Source organism: Moschus berezovskii, chromosome 7, assembly GCF_049115385.1.
Source record: "Moschus berezovskii isolate FMDL1 chromosome 7, NW_MosBer_1.0, whole genome shotgun sequence".
NCBI classification, from domain to species: domain Eukaryota; kingdom Metazoa; phylum Chordata; class Mammalia; order Artiodactyla; family Moschidae; genus Moschus; species Moschus berezovskii.
The window spans coordinates 51,136,702-51,154,328 of record NC_142466.1 but is presented as its reverse complement, the minus strand read 5'-3'; the positions used below and the strand labels follow the sequence as shown (position 1 = coordinate 51,154,328).

Here is a 17,627-nt window from a genome sequence, read left to right as displayed (position 1 = left end):
GGGTGGTGTTCTCTTTAGGTCTCAGCGTTAATGTCACCACCTCTTAGAGGCCTGTGCTAACTTCCTCATACCTTAATATGTCTACCACTCTATTCCTCTCTTTTTAAACACCCTCTTTATTTCCTTCTTAGTGCTTATCACAATTTGTTTTTCTCTCTTGCGCATTGGATTTCTAGGATTTGGGTCTGTCTTCTTCATTATTCTGCCTTTAGATGCAGAACATGGCTTGACATCATACAAGCACCAACTAATACTCATTGAGGGGAAAAATGAAACTTGTAGATATGTTTACCTGCAACTTCTATCTGTTCTCTAGCAGAAAATCAAACGGTATAACATACTCTTTAATTTAAAAATGAAGAGAATAATAGTAATACCTATTTTATACTGGAAGTGAAAGGATTTTACCATAAAGCCACTAGAATAAGCATTTTGTCAATGTTTGTAAATAGAGATTCTTTGTGAAATGAGTTTAAATGAAAAAGTATGAAAACACAGACACTAACTACACAAAAATACACACACAGACACTCCAGAGGATAAAGACTGGACTAAAATTTAGTAACAGTGTTAGCTTCACATTGACGGGATGTTTTTCCTCTGTGACACTGTTTTTAAGTGGATAATTTTTTTTAAGAGAAAGATGGTGGGATTTTCACCTGAGCTCTAGTTTATCTATGTAAGTTCAAGCCCAGGTGAAAGAGGACAATACTGAACATAGAAAACAAGACATGTTCTCTGTGGACATGGAACAGGATACAGAGAACAAGAAGGTCAAAGGAAACAAAAATAAAGCACACATTGTTGAGGAAATGGGAAGTAATGTGCAGTAGAGCTTAAAAGAAGTCAAGCCCCTGCAGCAGAAGCACATCAAGGGTTTAAACCTGCTAGAGCAGCAGTCCCCAGCCTTTTTGGCACCGGGGACCAGTTGTGTGGAGGACAGTTTTTCCATGAACCAGGGGTGAGGGGAGGTGGTTTCAGGATGATTCAAGTGCATTACACTTACTGTGCACGTTATTTCTATTATTATTACATCAACTCCACCTCAGATCATCAGGCATTAGGTCCCAGAAGTTGGGGATCCCTGCCCTGCCTTAGAGTTCCACTGATTTCCCACCCCTCATTGGAAAAAAGTATTGCTAGAGATGTCTTTTCAGAGCACAATGCCAGATGCTTGCAGCAGAATCACCTGTGAGTGCTTAATGAGAATCACGCAGATCCGGACCCCTTCCTAGAATGCTGAGTGCAATGAGGGACAGGGAGCCGATGGTGCAAGTGCCTTCCAAGCACACTGAAGATCCACTAGTCCACACTGCCTCTGCTCTGCGAGGCCCGAACAAAGCTAAGGGTCTTTATGTGCATCTCGCACCAGGAGTTTGCATTCTAAAGCCAAGCTGATTCAGGTGGATGGCTGCAGATCACAAGTCTTGGAGCAGCAGCATTAGCAGTGAGACACGAGCTTTGTGCTTTGGCAGGAAAAGGCTGGCCATAAATTCTTGAGGGAAGAAAAGACTCAAAACCACCACTCCATGCCCAGTACATCCTGCTTCTTTGTACCCATCCCACCCACCATCAAGTTTCTCCATAAAGATTTACTCAGCTCATAATCCATCTATAGATAATTCATACAAATAATCTTCAACTGAGTTGATCTTCCATACTGCAAATTTTGAAAGACATGAAGCAAAAGCTCGTTTTGATATTATAGAATCTTCCTGATGGCTCAGATGGTAAAGAATCTGCCTGCAATGCAGGAGACCCAGGTTGAATCCCTGGGAGAAGGGAAGATCCCCTGGAGAAGGGAATGGCTGCCACTCCAGTATTCTTGCCTGAGAATTCCATGGACAGAGGAGCCTGGTGGGCTGCAGTCCATGGGGTCACAAAGAGTCAGACACAACTGAGTGACCAACAGATTTTTCATTAAGAAGAGAGTCCCAAAGGAAAGCAGTATCTCGATTCAAATATGTTTCATATTGGGAATTCCCTGTTAGTCCAGTGGTCAGGACTCTGAGCTTTCACTTTTGTGGCCCTGGGTTCAATGCCTGGTTGGGGAATTAAGATCCTGCAAGCTTCATGGTGAAGCCAAAAAAATGTTTCATATTATTTACTCACACATATGCACACATGTCACTTAATCATTCTTAGATCTCATTTAATAGTTATAAATTACAAGGTTATCATGAGCAGTTATCCCCAGTGCACACGCAGGACCCCAAGGCTAAGCAGCCCTCTCAGCCCAGCCCTCTCAGCCAGGGAGGGACAGAGCCTCAGTTCCACAGTGCTCTAGTTCAAGTTCTGTTCCTCTGTGATTTTGCTTCTCCTTGGAAACTTAAAGTTACAAAATATTTTCTTAGCTTAACATATTAATAACGTGAGAACTTTGTATTCTGAAGTCAGCTTTAATGCAGTGCCACAATTACTATCCCATTCCCAGTGGCAATGAATTCAGCTTTGCTAGGCCTGAATGGCTCCTTGTGACATCATAGAGCTCTCTTTCTGAAGCGAGTTTGCATTCTCTGCAGATGTAATGATGACTCTGTCCTTCATATAGTCCCAGTAACAGCTGGCATCCCCAAGGGAGGAAGAATAATAACATCTAAAATGTGTTGAGCACCTAACTACATGCATGCCAGGCACCATTGTAAGCCTTGTGAGCATTATCTTGTTGAATCCTCAGACAACCTTCAGACAGGAGCTTTTCATTGTCCCCAGTTTACAGATGGGGTTGGAGGAAGTTTGAAGGCCATAAGGAGAAGTTTGTGGGTCCACCAAGCCTTGTCAGTCCCACTTCAATGCCCCTAACCCCCTAACTGCAGGGAGCTGAGAACCGTGGAAAAGCTGAAAATTGCTTTTGATCTTGCACATTTATTTATTAGGACTCAGTAGTGAAGTGACTTACAGCAGCAGCAGCAGGCTCAGGAAAGAAAGCAAAAGTTAAAGCTGATAGGATTCCTTCCTCTAGGAGTCCCTTATGGTAAACATTAGAAGCTGGAAAGAAAGTCCTGCTGAAATGAGCACTTGGAGGGGGTTGGTCAACATGTAGATCTCCCAGGGCACCAGTTATCTAGGGCTCTGTAGGTTATAACTAAGTCTGTCAGGGTCCCGGCAGTACAGCATTGCTCAAAAGGGTTAACTGAAAAGCATTTACCAAGGGACTTTGCCCAGGGTATGTGCAGGGTTACAGGAGTAGAGGAGGGTTGGTGAGACACCCAGGGAGCAGGAGGTGCTGGAAGCTGGGTAAGGAGCAGTATAATCGAGGCTGAGAGAAAGCCGAGGCAGAGAACAGAGTCCGTATGACGGGAGCTGACATCAAAGAGGAACACTGCCAGAAGCACGCTGCCCGGGAATGAGGACAGTGGGTTGGGTGTTTACCTGGACCATTCTCTTCTCCTGCCCACTGGTCCTCTGATGGTGCCTTCTATTGGCCAGCTCCAACCGGAAGCCCAAGTTCAAGGAGTCCTGAATGATGTAGTCTGCAGAGGTCAGCTTCCTAGGGCTCAAAGATAGAGAAGGGCAAGAAAAGGAGCTGGAAGCTAGGGTGGAGGCAGATGGAAAAGTAGCAGCCCCAGCCAGACTCTGCAAGGAAACTGATCTTGGATTCAGACTGGGTGCCCAGTCCTCCACACGTTGCTTATGCAGTTGCCTTACAGATGCACGAGAAGGTGATTCCACACCAAACAGCTGTTTTCCCAAGAAGCTTGAAGAGAAAGGAACTACACCCTCCTTGAGTTTAGCCAACTACCTAGGCGATATAACACCCTTTAGTTGTATTAATGCCCACGTGCTAATGAACAACCACTTTGGCATCATCAGAGCTGTTGAAAACAATCCTTGGGCAGATTTCACAGTTGCTAATGAATAAATCCCCATGCTTCTAGAAACTGTTGAGCCAGACGTTGGGGACATAGAGGTAAATGATGACCCACTTTACCCCGAAGTCTACACCAAGGGTTTCTTAGTATCCCTGCTTTGAATGGGTCACAGAGGCCCATATGGAGGAAAATATTTTCCTGCCTTAACCCACGCCACAAATAATGACCAAGAATCCACTACTATTTCTAATGTGTGTTTCTCTCTGGAGATGCAAATGACACAGTAGTTGGCAAGTAACTGACAGTCTGGCAGGAGGCTGTTAGCTGTAAGTATGGTATTGTGAGGATTATCTATTTGGTTGTAGAATGGCCAAACTCAGCAGGCAGGAGCCAAACACAACAGTGAGTGCTAAAAACCCAGTACTGGGGTGGGTTAGGCATTGGGGATCCACGAGCAGGTAGCTCCAAACAGAGGGGCTTGTCTTCCTCGGTCCTTAGTTAGGATCATAGCAAGAGAGGTACTTTGTGAGACAAAAATCAGGTCCAGTTCCTATCTCTCATTCAGGTACACCACTGAGGGTTTGTGACTCTATGGGGTACAGACACGTCCCTGTGTCCTGAGCCAAAAAGGACTGTACTGTAAAAAGAAACTGGGGTTCTTACCTTGGGCTTTAGGATTTTATATTTTTAGGTCTTCCCCAAGCTTGCTATGGCATTGTCTTAAAACGTAAAACATATTTACCTATCTGTCTGCTTTTGCTTCTTAGTTTACCTTTTCTTTTTTTTTTTTTTTGTTTGTTTATTTTTTTTAAATCTCTGTTTATCTCAGTACTAAAGAAAATTGCCAGCCCTGGCTTCTTAGAAACAGAAATCTGCTATTAGAGCTTTTAGAAAGGTGAAAGTGTTAATCATTTAGTCATGTCCAACTCTTTGCAGCCCCATAGACTAGCCCACCAGGCTCCTCTGTCCATGGAATTCTCTAGATGAGAATACTGGAGTAGGTTAGCCATTCCCTTCTCCAAGAGATCTTCCCAACCCAAGGTTCATACCCAGGTATCCTGCACTGCAGGTAGATTCTTTACCATTTGAGCCACCAGGGAAGCCCAGTGCTTTTAGGAGTGAAAGTCATTTTCCCATACACTCTCTTTGTCCCCTCTTCTTCCAGTCCTGACCTAGGGGGTCACCTTGAGGCAAGTGTGGGCAGTTTAACATTCTGGGGCCATTTCTTTTTGCAGTGTCTCTCAGACTATCATGGACACATTTATAGAAGGGGTAAACACCCAACCATACCATCTCCCAGCCTTTCCCATCCAACTGTTTCTGATAGCTCTGAGAGTTTCCAACAAGGACAGGATACAACCTCAGACCCTATCAAAGAGACTATTGACCCAGGAATCTCCTGGCCCAGGAAGAAGTCCAATAAAATAAGCATGATGTTGATTTAAAATTGTGGTAGGCATTGAGCTGGTGTTGTCCCAGTCATAATACAGGCTATCACTGATTGATTATAGGTTTTTATTTAAACTACATATACATTAAATATGTATTTTAAATATATAATTATATAAATATTTACATATGTATATTTAGCAAGCTAGTTTTGTAAAACTCACAATATAATTTCTCGTAGAGACAGTGTTCCAAATAGTGGTTAAGTTTCCAGCCTGCATACTATAGAATTGTTTTTGGAAAAACTTCTCCCGTTCTACTTGAAGCTGACATAAGAGGGACATTTCTCTCTTCTTCTCACTGTAGTTTCAGAGACAGAAATGACTTCAGTTTACATCAGAAACGTCTCATAAGCAGTTCCTTTTCCTGTAAAGTTGTGTGCCGTGATAGGACGGTGCTGCAGTGGTCAAGTGGGGCCCAGCCCAGGTCTGCCTTCCCAGTTGAGAGAAGGGGAGTCTTGTGACACTGCAGCTGAAGAATTAAGCTCTCCCTGGCTTTGTCAGCATCAAGAAGGGAGCCCCCGACTTGAGGTCAGGAAGAGGGCACCCTTCCCACCTCCTGCTGCCATGGTAACCATCAGGGTGTCAGGAGCAATTTTCAGACCAGAGCCTGCATGGGCAACCAACCACCAGCACAGATAAAGTGTTAGAAAGTCCATTGTTAATGAGCTTTTCTTCCAGGCTTTTCCCTTTTTCCATAGTGTACAAGCAGGTCACCAGTTTCCATGTTGACATTTCCCCCATCTTCTCTGTAGGTGAAAAGCATGGCCCAGTATGTACATAACATGGACAAGCGGGACAATTTTCGGAGGACTCGTTTTTCTGACCGTTTCAAAGATGACATAACTACTATTGTTAATGTGGTCACCTCGGAGATTGCAGCCCTTTTAGTAAAACCTCAGAAGGTAACTGTGTCATTTTACTCTTTACTGTCTGAAATTTTTTACCCTGGGCGTATATTATTTTCATAATCAAAGAAAAATAAGCATCATCTTAAGACAGTAATTAAAATGTAACTAGCTGTACATAACAACTAAATTCACTTTGTTATACTGGACAGCACCCTGTGGTGGGGCTGGGGCATTGCTATCAAAAATTACAATGTGGGGAATTCCCTGGTGGTCCAGTGGTTAGGACTCTGGGCTTTTACTGACAAGGGCCCAGGTTCAATCCCTGGTTGGGAAACGAAGATCCCACAAGCCGAATGGAGCTTGTACAAAATGAAATTATAATGTGGAATTAAAGCAGTTTAAGCTATTGTATCAACACACTATGAGAGGGAATATTTTTGTTCTTAGCAAATATACCCTGAAGTTTTATGATATTTCTCAAATGGTTCAGAAAAAAAATTGAACATGAAGAGAGAATGATAAAGCAAGTATAGCAAAATATCCAGCCTAATGATGAGCCTAATTGAGGAGTTCTTTTGGCTATTCTTGCTCCTTTTCTGTAAATTTGAAATTATTTCAAAATAGAAAGTTTAAAAAAAAGTAAAATGAAATAAAACAAAATTCATAAATTTGAAGCATAATTAAAAATTCTATAAAATTTGAAGCAGCAATGATCATTATTAATACCTTTATCATTATGAAGAATTTGTATGCTACTCTGTACTTAGGAGAAAAACTTCCTCTTGGTCATTTCTTATGGCAGACTTTGTGAGAGTGGCAGTGGTGTCTCATTTTGGCAGGCATGAAAAATGAGACACAGTGAGGTTGATAAATTTTCCAAAAGTCAACGCAGCAAAGTCAAGACTGAAGATTCCAAGCCCAGCATATTCAGACAGATACTTAAGTAGTGGTCTATGTGGAGGATGCTAAGAGCATGAGGACTTGCCACTCCATGGTAACTGTGGAAACTTCTTTACCAAGTCTCCACCCATGCCAGTGGCTGGTCAGCTTGGCCTGAATTTGCAAACTGCTCATCATAGCAAGAGGAAAACATTTAAAATCATATTTTCAATAGTTCAGAGCAAATTGATTTATCATTCTGAGAATAAAGGACATAAACATGAAAAAGTGAATCCCTAGAGACGGGAACAAGATGGCGGAGGAATAGGACGGCGAGACCACTCTCTCCTCCACAAATGCATCAAAAGAACATTTGAACGCGAGTAAAGTCCACAAAACAACTTCTGAATGCTGGCAGAGGACGTCAGGCACCCAGAAAAGCAGCCCATTGTCTTCGAAAGGAGAACAGGACTGAACAACTGAGCCTTAAAAAGTGTCCACCCACCCCCTAGTATCAGGGCGGAAATTAGACACTGAAGAGACCAGCAGACAGAAGCTAAAACAGAGGGAACCACCTTGGAAATGACAGATAGAGACGTCTAGAGACTACTCCAAGAATAAGACCAAAAACCAGAGGCAAGAGGCTTAAGCCCGAATCCTGAGAACACCAGAGAAGTCCTGACTCCAGGGAACATTAATCGATAAGAGCTCATCAAACGTCTCCATACCTACGCTAAACCCAAGGGTCAACAAGTTCCAGAGCAAGACATACCACGCAAATTCTCCAGTAACACAGGAAACTAGCCCTGAGCTTCAATATACAGGCTACCCAAAGTCACTCCAAACCCACTGACATCTCATAACTCATTACTGGACACTTCATTGCACTCCAGAGAGAAGAAATCCAGCTCCACCCACCAGAACACCGACACAGGCTTCCATAACCAGGGAACCTTGACAAGTCACCTGTCCAACCCCACACACAGCAAGGAAACTACATAATAAAGAGAACTCCACAAACGGCCAGAAGAGGGAAAGGCCACCCCAAGCAAAGCATTATAAGCAAGCTGAAGAAGCAGAGAAATACCCAGCAAGTAAAGGAACAAGATAAATGCCCACCAACACAAGCAAAAGAGGAAGATATAGGGAATCTACATGAAAAAGAATTTCGAATTTTGGTGGTGAAAATGATTCAAAATCTTGAAAGCAAAATGGAGTTACAGATAAATAACTTGGAGAAAAGGATTGAGAAGATGGAAGAAAGGTTTAATAAGGACTTAGAGGAAATAAAAAAGAGTCAATATACAATGAATAATACAATAGATGAGATCAGAAACACTCTGGAGGGAACAAACAGTAGAATAACAGAGGCAGAAGACAGGATAAGCGAGCTAGAAGATAGAATTGTAGAAATAAATGAAACAGAGAGGAATAAAGAAAAACAAATTAAAAGAAATGAGAACAATATTAGAGACCTCTGGGACAATGTTAAACGCTCCAACATTCGAATCATAGGAATCCCAGAAGAAGAAGACAAAAAGAAAGACCATGAAAGAATACTTGAGGAGATAATAGTTGAAAACTTCCCTAAAATAGGGAAAGAAATAATCACCCAAGTCCAAGAAACCCAGAGAGTCCCCAACAGGATAAACCCAAGGCGAAATACTCCTAGACACATATTAATCAAATTAACAAAGATCAAACACAAAGAACAAATATTAAAAGCAGCAAGGGAAAAACAGCAAATAACACACAAGGGGATTCCCATAAGGATAACAGCTGATCTTTCAACAGAAACTCTTCAGGCCAGGAGGGAATGGCAAGACATACTTAAAGTGATGAAAGAAAATAACCTACAGCCCAGACTACTGTACCCAGCAAGGATCTCATTCAAATATGAAGGAGAAATCAAAAGCTTTACAGACAAGCAAAAGCTGAGAGAATTCAGCATTACCAAACCAGCTCTCCAACAAATGCTAAAGGATCTTTTCTAGACAGGAAACACAGAAAGGGTGTATAAACTCGAACCCAAAGCAATAAAGAAAATGGCTACGGGATCGTACTTATCAATAATTACCTTAAACGTAAATGGGTTGAATGCCCCAACCAAAAGACAAAGGCTGGCTGAATGGATACAAAAACAAGACCCCCATATATGTTGTCTGCAAGAGACCCACCTCAAAACGAGGGACACATACAGACTGAAAGTGAAGGGCTGGAAAAAGATATTCCATGCAAATAGAGACCAAAAGAAAGCAGGAGTAGCAATACTCATATCAGATAAAATAGACTTTAAAACAAAGGCTGTGAAAAGAGACAAAGAAGGAAACTACATAATGATCAAAGGATCAATCCAAGATGAAGATATAACAATTATAAATATTTATGCACCCAACATAGGAGCACCGCAATATGTAAAACAATCACTAACAAGTATGAAAGGGGAAATTAACAATAATGCAATAATAGTGGGAGATTTTAATACCCCACTTACATCTATGGATAGATCAACTAAACAGAAAATTAACAAGGAAACACAATCTTTAAATGATACAATAGACCAGTTAGACCTAATTGATATCTATAGGACATTTCACCCCAAAACAGTGAATTTCACCTTTTTCTCAAGTGCACATGGAACCTTTTCCAGGATAGATCACATCCTGGGCATAAATCTAGCCTTGGTAAATTCAAAAAAGTTGAAATCATTCCATGCATCTTTTCTGACCACAATGCAGTAAAATTAGATCTCAATTATGGGAGAAAAACTATTAAACATGCCAACATATGGAGGCTGAACAACACGCTGCTGAACAACGAACAAATCATAGAAGAAATCAAAAGAGAATCAAAATATGCATAGAAATGAATGAAAATGAAAACACAACAACCCAAAACCTCTGGGGCACTGTAAAAGCAGTGCTAAGGGGGAAGTTCATAGCAATACAGGCACACCTCAAGAAACAAGAAAAAAGTCAACTAAATAACCTAACTCTACATCTAAAGCAATTAGAAAAGGAAGAAATGAAGAACCCCAGGGTCAGTAGAAGGAAAGAAATTGTAAAAATTAGGGCAGAGATAAATGCAAAAGAAACAAAAGAGACCATAGCAAAAATCAACAAAGCCAAAAGCTGGTTCTTTGAGAAGGTAAATAAAATTGACAAACCACTAGCCAGACTTATCAAGAAACAAAGGGAGAAGAACCAAATCAATAAAATTAGAAATGAAAATGGAGAGATCACAACTGACAACACAGAAATACAAAGGATTATTAGAGAATACTATCAGCAATTATATGGCAATAAAATGAATAACCTGGAAGAAATGGACAAATTCCTAGAAAAATACAACTTTCCAAAACTGAACCAGGAAGAAATAGAAAATCTGAACAGACCCATCACAAGCACGGAAATTGAAACTGTAATCAAAAATCTCCCAGCAAACAAAAGCCCAGGTCCAGACGGCTTCACAGCTGAATTCTACCAAAAACTTAGAGAAGAGCTAACACCTATTCTACTCAAACTCTTCCAGAAAATTGCTGAGGAAGGGAAACTTTCAAACTCATTCTATGAGGCCACCATCACCCTAATCCCAAAACCTGGTAAAGACCCCACAAAAAAAGAAAACTACAGGCCAATATCACTGATGAACATAGATGCAAAAATCCTTAACAAAATTCTAGCAATCAGAATCCAACAGCATATTAAGAAGATCATACATCATGACCAAGTGGGCTTTATCCCAGGAATGCAAGGATTCTTCAATATCCGCAAATCAGTCAACGTAATACACCACATTAACAAACTGAAAAATAAAAATCATAGGATTATCTCAATAGATGCAGAGAAAGCCTTCGACAAAATTCAACATCCATTTATGATAAAAACCCTCCAGAAAGTGGGAATAGAAGGGACATACCTCAACATAATAAAAGCTATATATGACAAACCCACAGCAAACATTATCCTCAATGGTGAAAAACTGAAAGCATTTCCCCTAAAGTCAGGAACAAGACAAGGGTGCCCACTCTCACCACTACTATTCAACATAGTTCTGGAAGTTTTGGCTACAGCAATCAGAGCAGAAAAAGACATAAAAGGAATACAAATTGGAAAAGAAGAAGTAAAACTTTCACTGTTCGCTGATGACATGATCCTCTACACAGAAAACCCTAGAGACTCTACCAGAAAACTACTAGAACTAATCAATGATTACAGTAACATTGCAGGATATAAAATCAACACACAGAAATCCCTTGCATTCCTATACACTAATAATGAGAAAATAGAAAGAGAAATTAAGGAAACTATTCCATTCACTGTTGCAACGAAAAGAATTAAATACTTAGGAATATATCTACCTAAAGAAACAAAAGACTTGTATATAGAAAACTATAAAACACTACTGAAAGCAATCAAAGAGGACACTAATAGATGGAGAAATATACCATGTTCATTGATTGGAAGAATAAATATTGTAAAAATGAGTATACTACCCAAAGTAATTTATACATTCAATGCAATCCCTATCAAGCTACCAAAGATATTTTTCACAGAACTAGAACAAATAATCTCACAATTTGTGTGGAAATACAAAAAACCTCGAATAGCCAAAGCAATCTTGAGGAAGAAAAATGGAACTGGGGGAATTAACCTGCCGGACTTCAGGCTCTACTACAAAGCCACAGTCATCAAGACAGTATGGTACTGGCATAAAGACAGAAATATAGATCAATGGAACAAAATAGAAAGCCCAGAGATAAATCCACGCAACTATGGACACCTCATCTTTGACAAAGGAGGCAAGAATATAAAATGGAGAAAAGACAGTCTCTTTAACAAGTGGTGCTGGGAAAACTGGTCAGCCACTTGTAAAAGAATGAAACTAGAACACTTCCTAACACCATACACCAAAATAAACTCAAAATGGATTAGAGAGCTAAATGTAAGACCAGAAACTATAAAACTCCTAGAGGAGAACGTAGGCAAAACTCTCTCCGACATAAATCACAGCAGGATCCTCCATGACCCACCTCCCAGAATATTGGAAATAAAAGCAAAAATAAACAAATGGGACCTAATTAAAATCAAAAGCTTCTGCACAGCAAAGGAAACTATAAGTAAGGTGAAAAGACAGCCTTCAGAATGGGAGAAAATAATAGCAAATGAAGCAACTGATAAAGGATTCATCTCCAAAATATACAAGCAGCTCCTGCAGCTCAATTCCAGAAAAATAAATGACCCAATCAAAAAATGGGCCAAAGAACTAAACAGACATTTCTCCAAAGAAGACATAAAGATGGCTAACAAACACATGAAAAAATGCTCAACATCCCTCATAATCAGAGAGATGCAAATCAAAACCACAATGAGATACCATTTCACACCAGTCAGAATGGCTGCTATCCAAAAGTCTACATGCAATAAATGCTGGAGAGGATGTGGAGAGAAAGGAACCCTCTTACACTGTTGGTGGGAATGCAAACTAGTACAGCCACTATGGAGAACAGTATGGAGATTCCTCAAAAAATTGGAAATAGAACTGCCATATGATCCAGCAATCGCACTCCTGGGCATACACACCGAGGAAACCAGAATTGAAAGAGACACGTGTACTCCAATGTTCATTGCAGCACTGTTTATAATAGCCAGGACGTGGAAGCAACCTAGATGTCCATCTGCAGACGAATGGATAAGAAAGCTTTGGTACATATACACAATGGAGTATTATTCAGCCATTAAAAAGAATACCTTTGAATCAGTTCTAATGAGGTGGATGAAACTGGAGCCTATTATACAGAGTGAAGTAAGCCAGAAAGAAAAACACCAATACAGTATACTAACACATATATATGGAATTTAGAAAGATGCAAATGATAACCCTGTATACGAGACAGCAAAAGAGACACAGATGTATAGAACAGTCTTTGGGACTCTATGGGAGAGGGTGAGGGTGGGATGATTTGGGAGAATGGCATTGAAACACGTATGTTGTCATATGTGAAACGAATCACTAGTTCAGGGTCAATGCATGTTATAGGATGCTCGGGGCTGGCATGCGGGGATGACCCAGAGGGAGGATAAAGGGAGGAGGGAGGTGGGAGGGGGGTTCAGGAGGGGGAACTTATGTAAACCCGGGGCAAATTAATATCAATGTATGGCAAAACCAACCAATATAATATTGTAAAATAATTTGCCTCCAATAAAAAATAAATTAATTACCTAAAAAAAAATAAAAAAATAAAGAGTGGGCAGTGGGGAGGGACTGACATAATCCAAATCGAAATACAAATGGAGTCTATAAGATTAAATACAAAAGGAAAGTGAAAAAAAAAGAAAAAGTGAATCCCTGATTGCTCTGAAGTGCTATAAAATCCCTCATAAATATGAGCACTGAGAAGTAGTAAAAACTAAACCCTGGCCTCAATTCATGCAAGAGTTCACTCTACTGTGTATGACTCTGCCCTCTCTTAGGCTAGGAATGCTGTCTTGGAAAAAAAAATTCCTTAAGTAAAAACTGATTTTTTTTAATCCTGATTACATTTTCTGCAACAATCCTTTCAAATTAAGAACCTGTCTCATTGAAGATCGTGAATACATTTCAAATTACTTTTGCTAAAATAGTCATTAGCAGAATCAAACAAATTATAGTAGAGCACTATAAAGAAATTTAAGAAAATATGAGAAACCAGAGTATAGGAAAATGTTCATAATATAATGTTGAATGAATAAATTCAGGACCCTATTGTATACAGATAATAAACTCAATTATATACAGATAAATATGCACATAGGAAAAAACACCTGGAAGCAAGTATACCTAAATATTAACAGTAGATAAGGAATTACTTCATTCAACACTCATGGCATCAATTAGTTTCTAAAGTTTATCTGCTATAGTTTTGCAGGGTTGCCTGCTTTGCTCAGTATCTTCCAGAGGGACACTGGCTGAAAAAGATATGACCTGCCTCTCCCAACTTACCCCCCAGGGCCGCAAGGTTTACTAGCAAATGACAGGGATGTTTGTATCAATATGCTTGTTTTTAAGGAAACTGAACAGGCGGAAAAGATCAACATTAGCCTGGCTTTCTTCTTGTATGACCTCCTCTCACTCATGGATCGTGGCTTTGTGTTTAACCTCATCAAACATTACTGCAACCAGGTGAGTGTTCCCTCAGACCTAGCCCTGTTTTTCCTGGTTCCTTCGCATCTGCATGATGCTCACCGCCGTGGCGTGCTCCCTCGTTCATTGCCAGGTTAGACAGTTTGACTCCTGTACATTCTGGGTTTTGTGGTACATTCTTCAAGTCATTTGTTTCGTGCCTTGAACTTTGGTAGACACACTAGTTTGTGCTGATTCCTGGAGCATTTACCAACCCAGCACAGAAGAGCCAACAAGGTAATCCATGGTCATTGAGACTTTTTAGTGATACAAACTGCTTTCTTCAGTTTAGCATTTAACAGAATTACATGACTGTGGGATTCAGTCTTTGACCAGGTATATAATCGAAAGTATGAGGTCTCTTTTCACACATAAGAGTAATTAATTAAATCGCAGTTGTGAAATTCTGACATTAAAGAACTCTAGTAAAATCAGTCAAAGAGACTGAATTTCACTGAGCAGAAAGCAAATATTGTCATCTGGTATATCTGTAGGGTATTAGTTTTAAGACCCTTCCCGGTAACCCCAAGGATATCAACATTTGTGGATGCTCAAATCTCTTCAATAAAATAGTGTAGAATTTGCATATAATTTACACACATCCTCCCATATACTTTAAGTCATCTATGGATTGCTTATAATATCAAATATAATGTAAATGCTGTGTAACTAGTTGCCTGTGCAAAATTAAGTTTTGCTTTTTTGGAATGTTCTGGAATTTTTTTCCAAATGGTTTCAGTCCTCAGTTGGTTGTCTCACAGATCCAGAAACTGTGGATACAGAGGGTTGACTGTATTTTGTAATTAAAAAGCGTATCAGTGCTGTCTTCCCAGATTGTTCAAATGGAATCCTACTGTTTTGTTCACTGTTCTCCTCAAACTATCCCAATAATAGAAATATAAGTAGCAGTTACTGTTGCTACTCCTTTTCTTTCATATTCCTGATTTTAGGACCACCATCACCGTCATTGCCACCAGCATCACCACCCACCACCTTCACCATCACTGTCACTACCCTTAGTTTCTTCCTATGGACAAAACTCTGTGTTCACATTATAGAAATCATCTCTTGATTCTTGCAAGGTGTTATTGTCAACATTTTTCATGTGATAAAGCTGAAGTTTAGAGGAGTTAATATGTAACTTTTCCAGGAAGAAAGAGCCATGGCTACTTTACCCAAGGTACAATGAGTTAATCACTCTGTCCCACCAAAACTAATAACTCTCTGTAGTTAATCCCTTAGTGACCATAAATAAGTCATTGAACTTCTTTGAGTCTCATTTCCTCATTTGCAAAATAAAAGGCTCTCCCCTCCCCTGCTAAAAAGACCATGACTGTTCTAAAGAGACTCCTAATAAGGAAGATGACTTACAAAGAATCCCAAGGAAATATCAGAAGTACCAGAGCACGAACATCTTGTACAGCCTGACCTCCTGCCCCTGCTTGGATCTTCTGTCCCTTTCCCACCAGAATGGAGTAGTGGAGGAAGGTGCCATTTCCCTTTGCCATCACTCTTAGGTGTTTAGGATGGCAGGTCAGTGGATGAATTGCAAATACAAGTTAATCTGTTTTTCAAAACTTGATGTTGAATATATGGAAAGAAAGGACCGGATCACCACTCTAAGCCCAGGGTTCGCCTCTGGTATAAAAAAATTGATCCATGACACTTGTTAAACTGTAAAGCAGACTCTATTCAGGACCATTGTGATAGGTATAGGGACCACTGCATTGGATTTTTCAGTAGGGGAGAGAGATTGCGTTCAACTCTGAATACAGAAGGAAAAATGCCAATTTATAGCCAAGGAACAGGGTAAGAGTAGTAAGTGGATGAAAAGCTACTAAGAGGAAAATCAGGGGTAAAGGGAGAATTCTGGTCAAACTAACCTGACAGGATTCCTGCTGAAGGCAGGCTTGGGTGATCAGAACCACCTGCGGAACATGAGGGGTGAGGAATTTGGTCAGATCTCAAGGGTGAGAAATTACAGCTGAACTGACTTAGCAAGATCATTGTGAGAATTGGGCCACCGAGGCTACAACTTTGGGCCCTGACCTTTGCAACTGATGTTTGCACACAGGATGCACTTTGCCTGTGTGCATCTAAGTCACCTCAGTCATGTCTGACTCTTTGTGGCCCCATGGCTTTACAAGGCCTGATGGCCACAGAGGACCATAGCCCTCTAGGCTCCTCTCTCCATCGGATTCTTCAGGCAAGAATGCTGGAGTGGGTTGTCATGCCTTCCTCCAGGGGATCTTCCCGACCCAGGGATCAAAAGTGTCTTACATCTCCTGCATTGACAGGTGGGATCTTTACTATTAGCCTGAGTTTTAATTAGTTTAATTTGCTGGTGTCCCTGTTCAAAATCAGCCAGTAATACACATTGACAAGAGTATGAGTTCTGGTAAAGGTTCATACACAGAAGTCATATATTCTATTTTTTCTATAGTACATAACGGCATTCATTTTTTTCCAATAAATGTCTACTAACTACAGATTCTATAGGTAAAATGCCATAACACAATGGCTTTTTCCTAAAATGGCTGAAAATATGTGCTCATTTAAATTATATAGTTTATAAAACTGCTCTTAAAGTGCATGAAGAGGAAGCATGGCCATTTGTAAGGTTGAGATGCTTGGCTTCGTATGCTGGGCCAGCAGAGTCCTTGTGGTGATATACTGAGGTTGAAGCTCCATCCCTGGTGGCTCAGATGGTAAAGAATCTACCTGTAATGTGGGAGACCTGGGTTTGATCCCTGGGTCAGGAAGATCCCCTGGAGAAGGAAATGGCAACCCACTCCAGTATTCTTGCCTGGAGAACTCCATGGACAGAGGCGCCTTGTGGGCTACAGTCCATGGAGCCGCAAAAAGTCAGACACAAGTAAGCACACACGGCACAGAATGTCCATCAAGCCCTTCTTTCCTTTCTTAGAATGTCCATCAAGCCCTTCTTTCCTTTCTTTGTCACAGCCCATAGAGTCTCAGTCCTTCAGTTGTCAGCCTCCCTGAGGGAAGCAAGGGATCTCTTCCAGACTGTCATGTTTGCCAGCTTTTCATTGCTTTTTTCAGGGTTGGTTTGTTTGAAAAGATTTTTCCTGAAAATTCTCCCAGCTTTCTCTTTCTCCTTCACTTCCTCCACTCCCACTTTGGGGTAAACTCCTTGGCTTTTATGCAGGGGCTACATACTTTCGTAAGTAATTCGATTCTTTCATCTAGGGACTGGTTTGAAAACTTAACCTTTGTGGCCTTTAATTAGAAGCCACAAAGAACACTTGTGGCATTCAAGTCATGCAGTCCTATTTCATTAGTTTTGTGTGGCCGCATGTGGGATCAACTCCTTTCCTTTAGTTTCTCAGACACAGTAGAACTTTTGTGAAATTTTATTGTGTTACAGCGAAGACATACCTCCAGATTGTTTTAGGCATGAGCTTGCCATCCATCATATTAGAGATTTGATGAGGGTAGGGTTGAGGCAAACATTC

General features: G+C 40.5%; 1 protein-coding gene across 3 annotated transcripts in view; it reads left to right on the top strand.

Annotated features, from left to right (window-relative positions):
* DOCK8 (dedicator of cytokinesis 8) overlaps nt 1-17,627 on the top strand; it is a 245,115-nt gene that overhangs the window by 171,466 nt on the left and 56,022 nt on the right. For all 3 annotated transcript variants that reach the window (XM_055428339.2, XM_055428342.2, XM_088837919.1), the window contains 2 exons: nt 6,016-6,165; nt 14,038-14,151. In XM_055428339.2, coding sequence (XP_055284314.2) covers nt 6,016-6,165; nt 14,038-14,151 — 264 coding nt within the window. The remainder of the gene's footprint in view (nt 1-6,015; nt 6,166-14,037; nt 14,152-17,627) is intronic.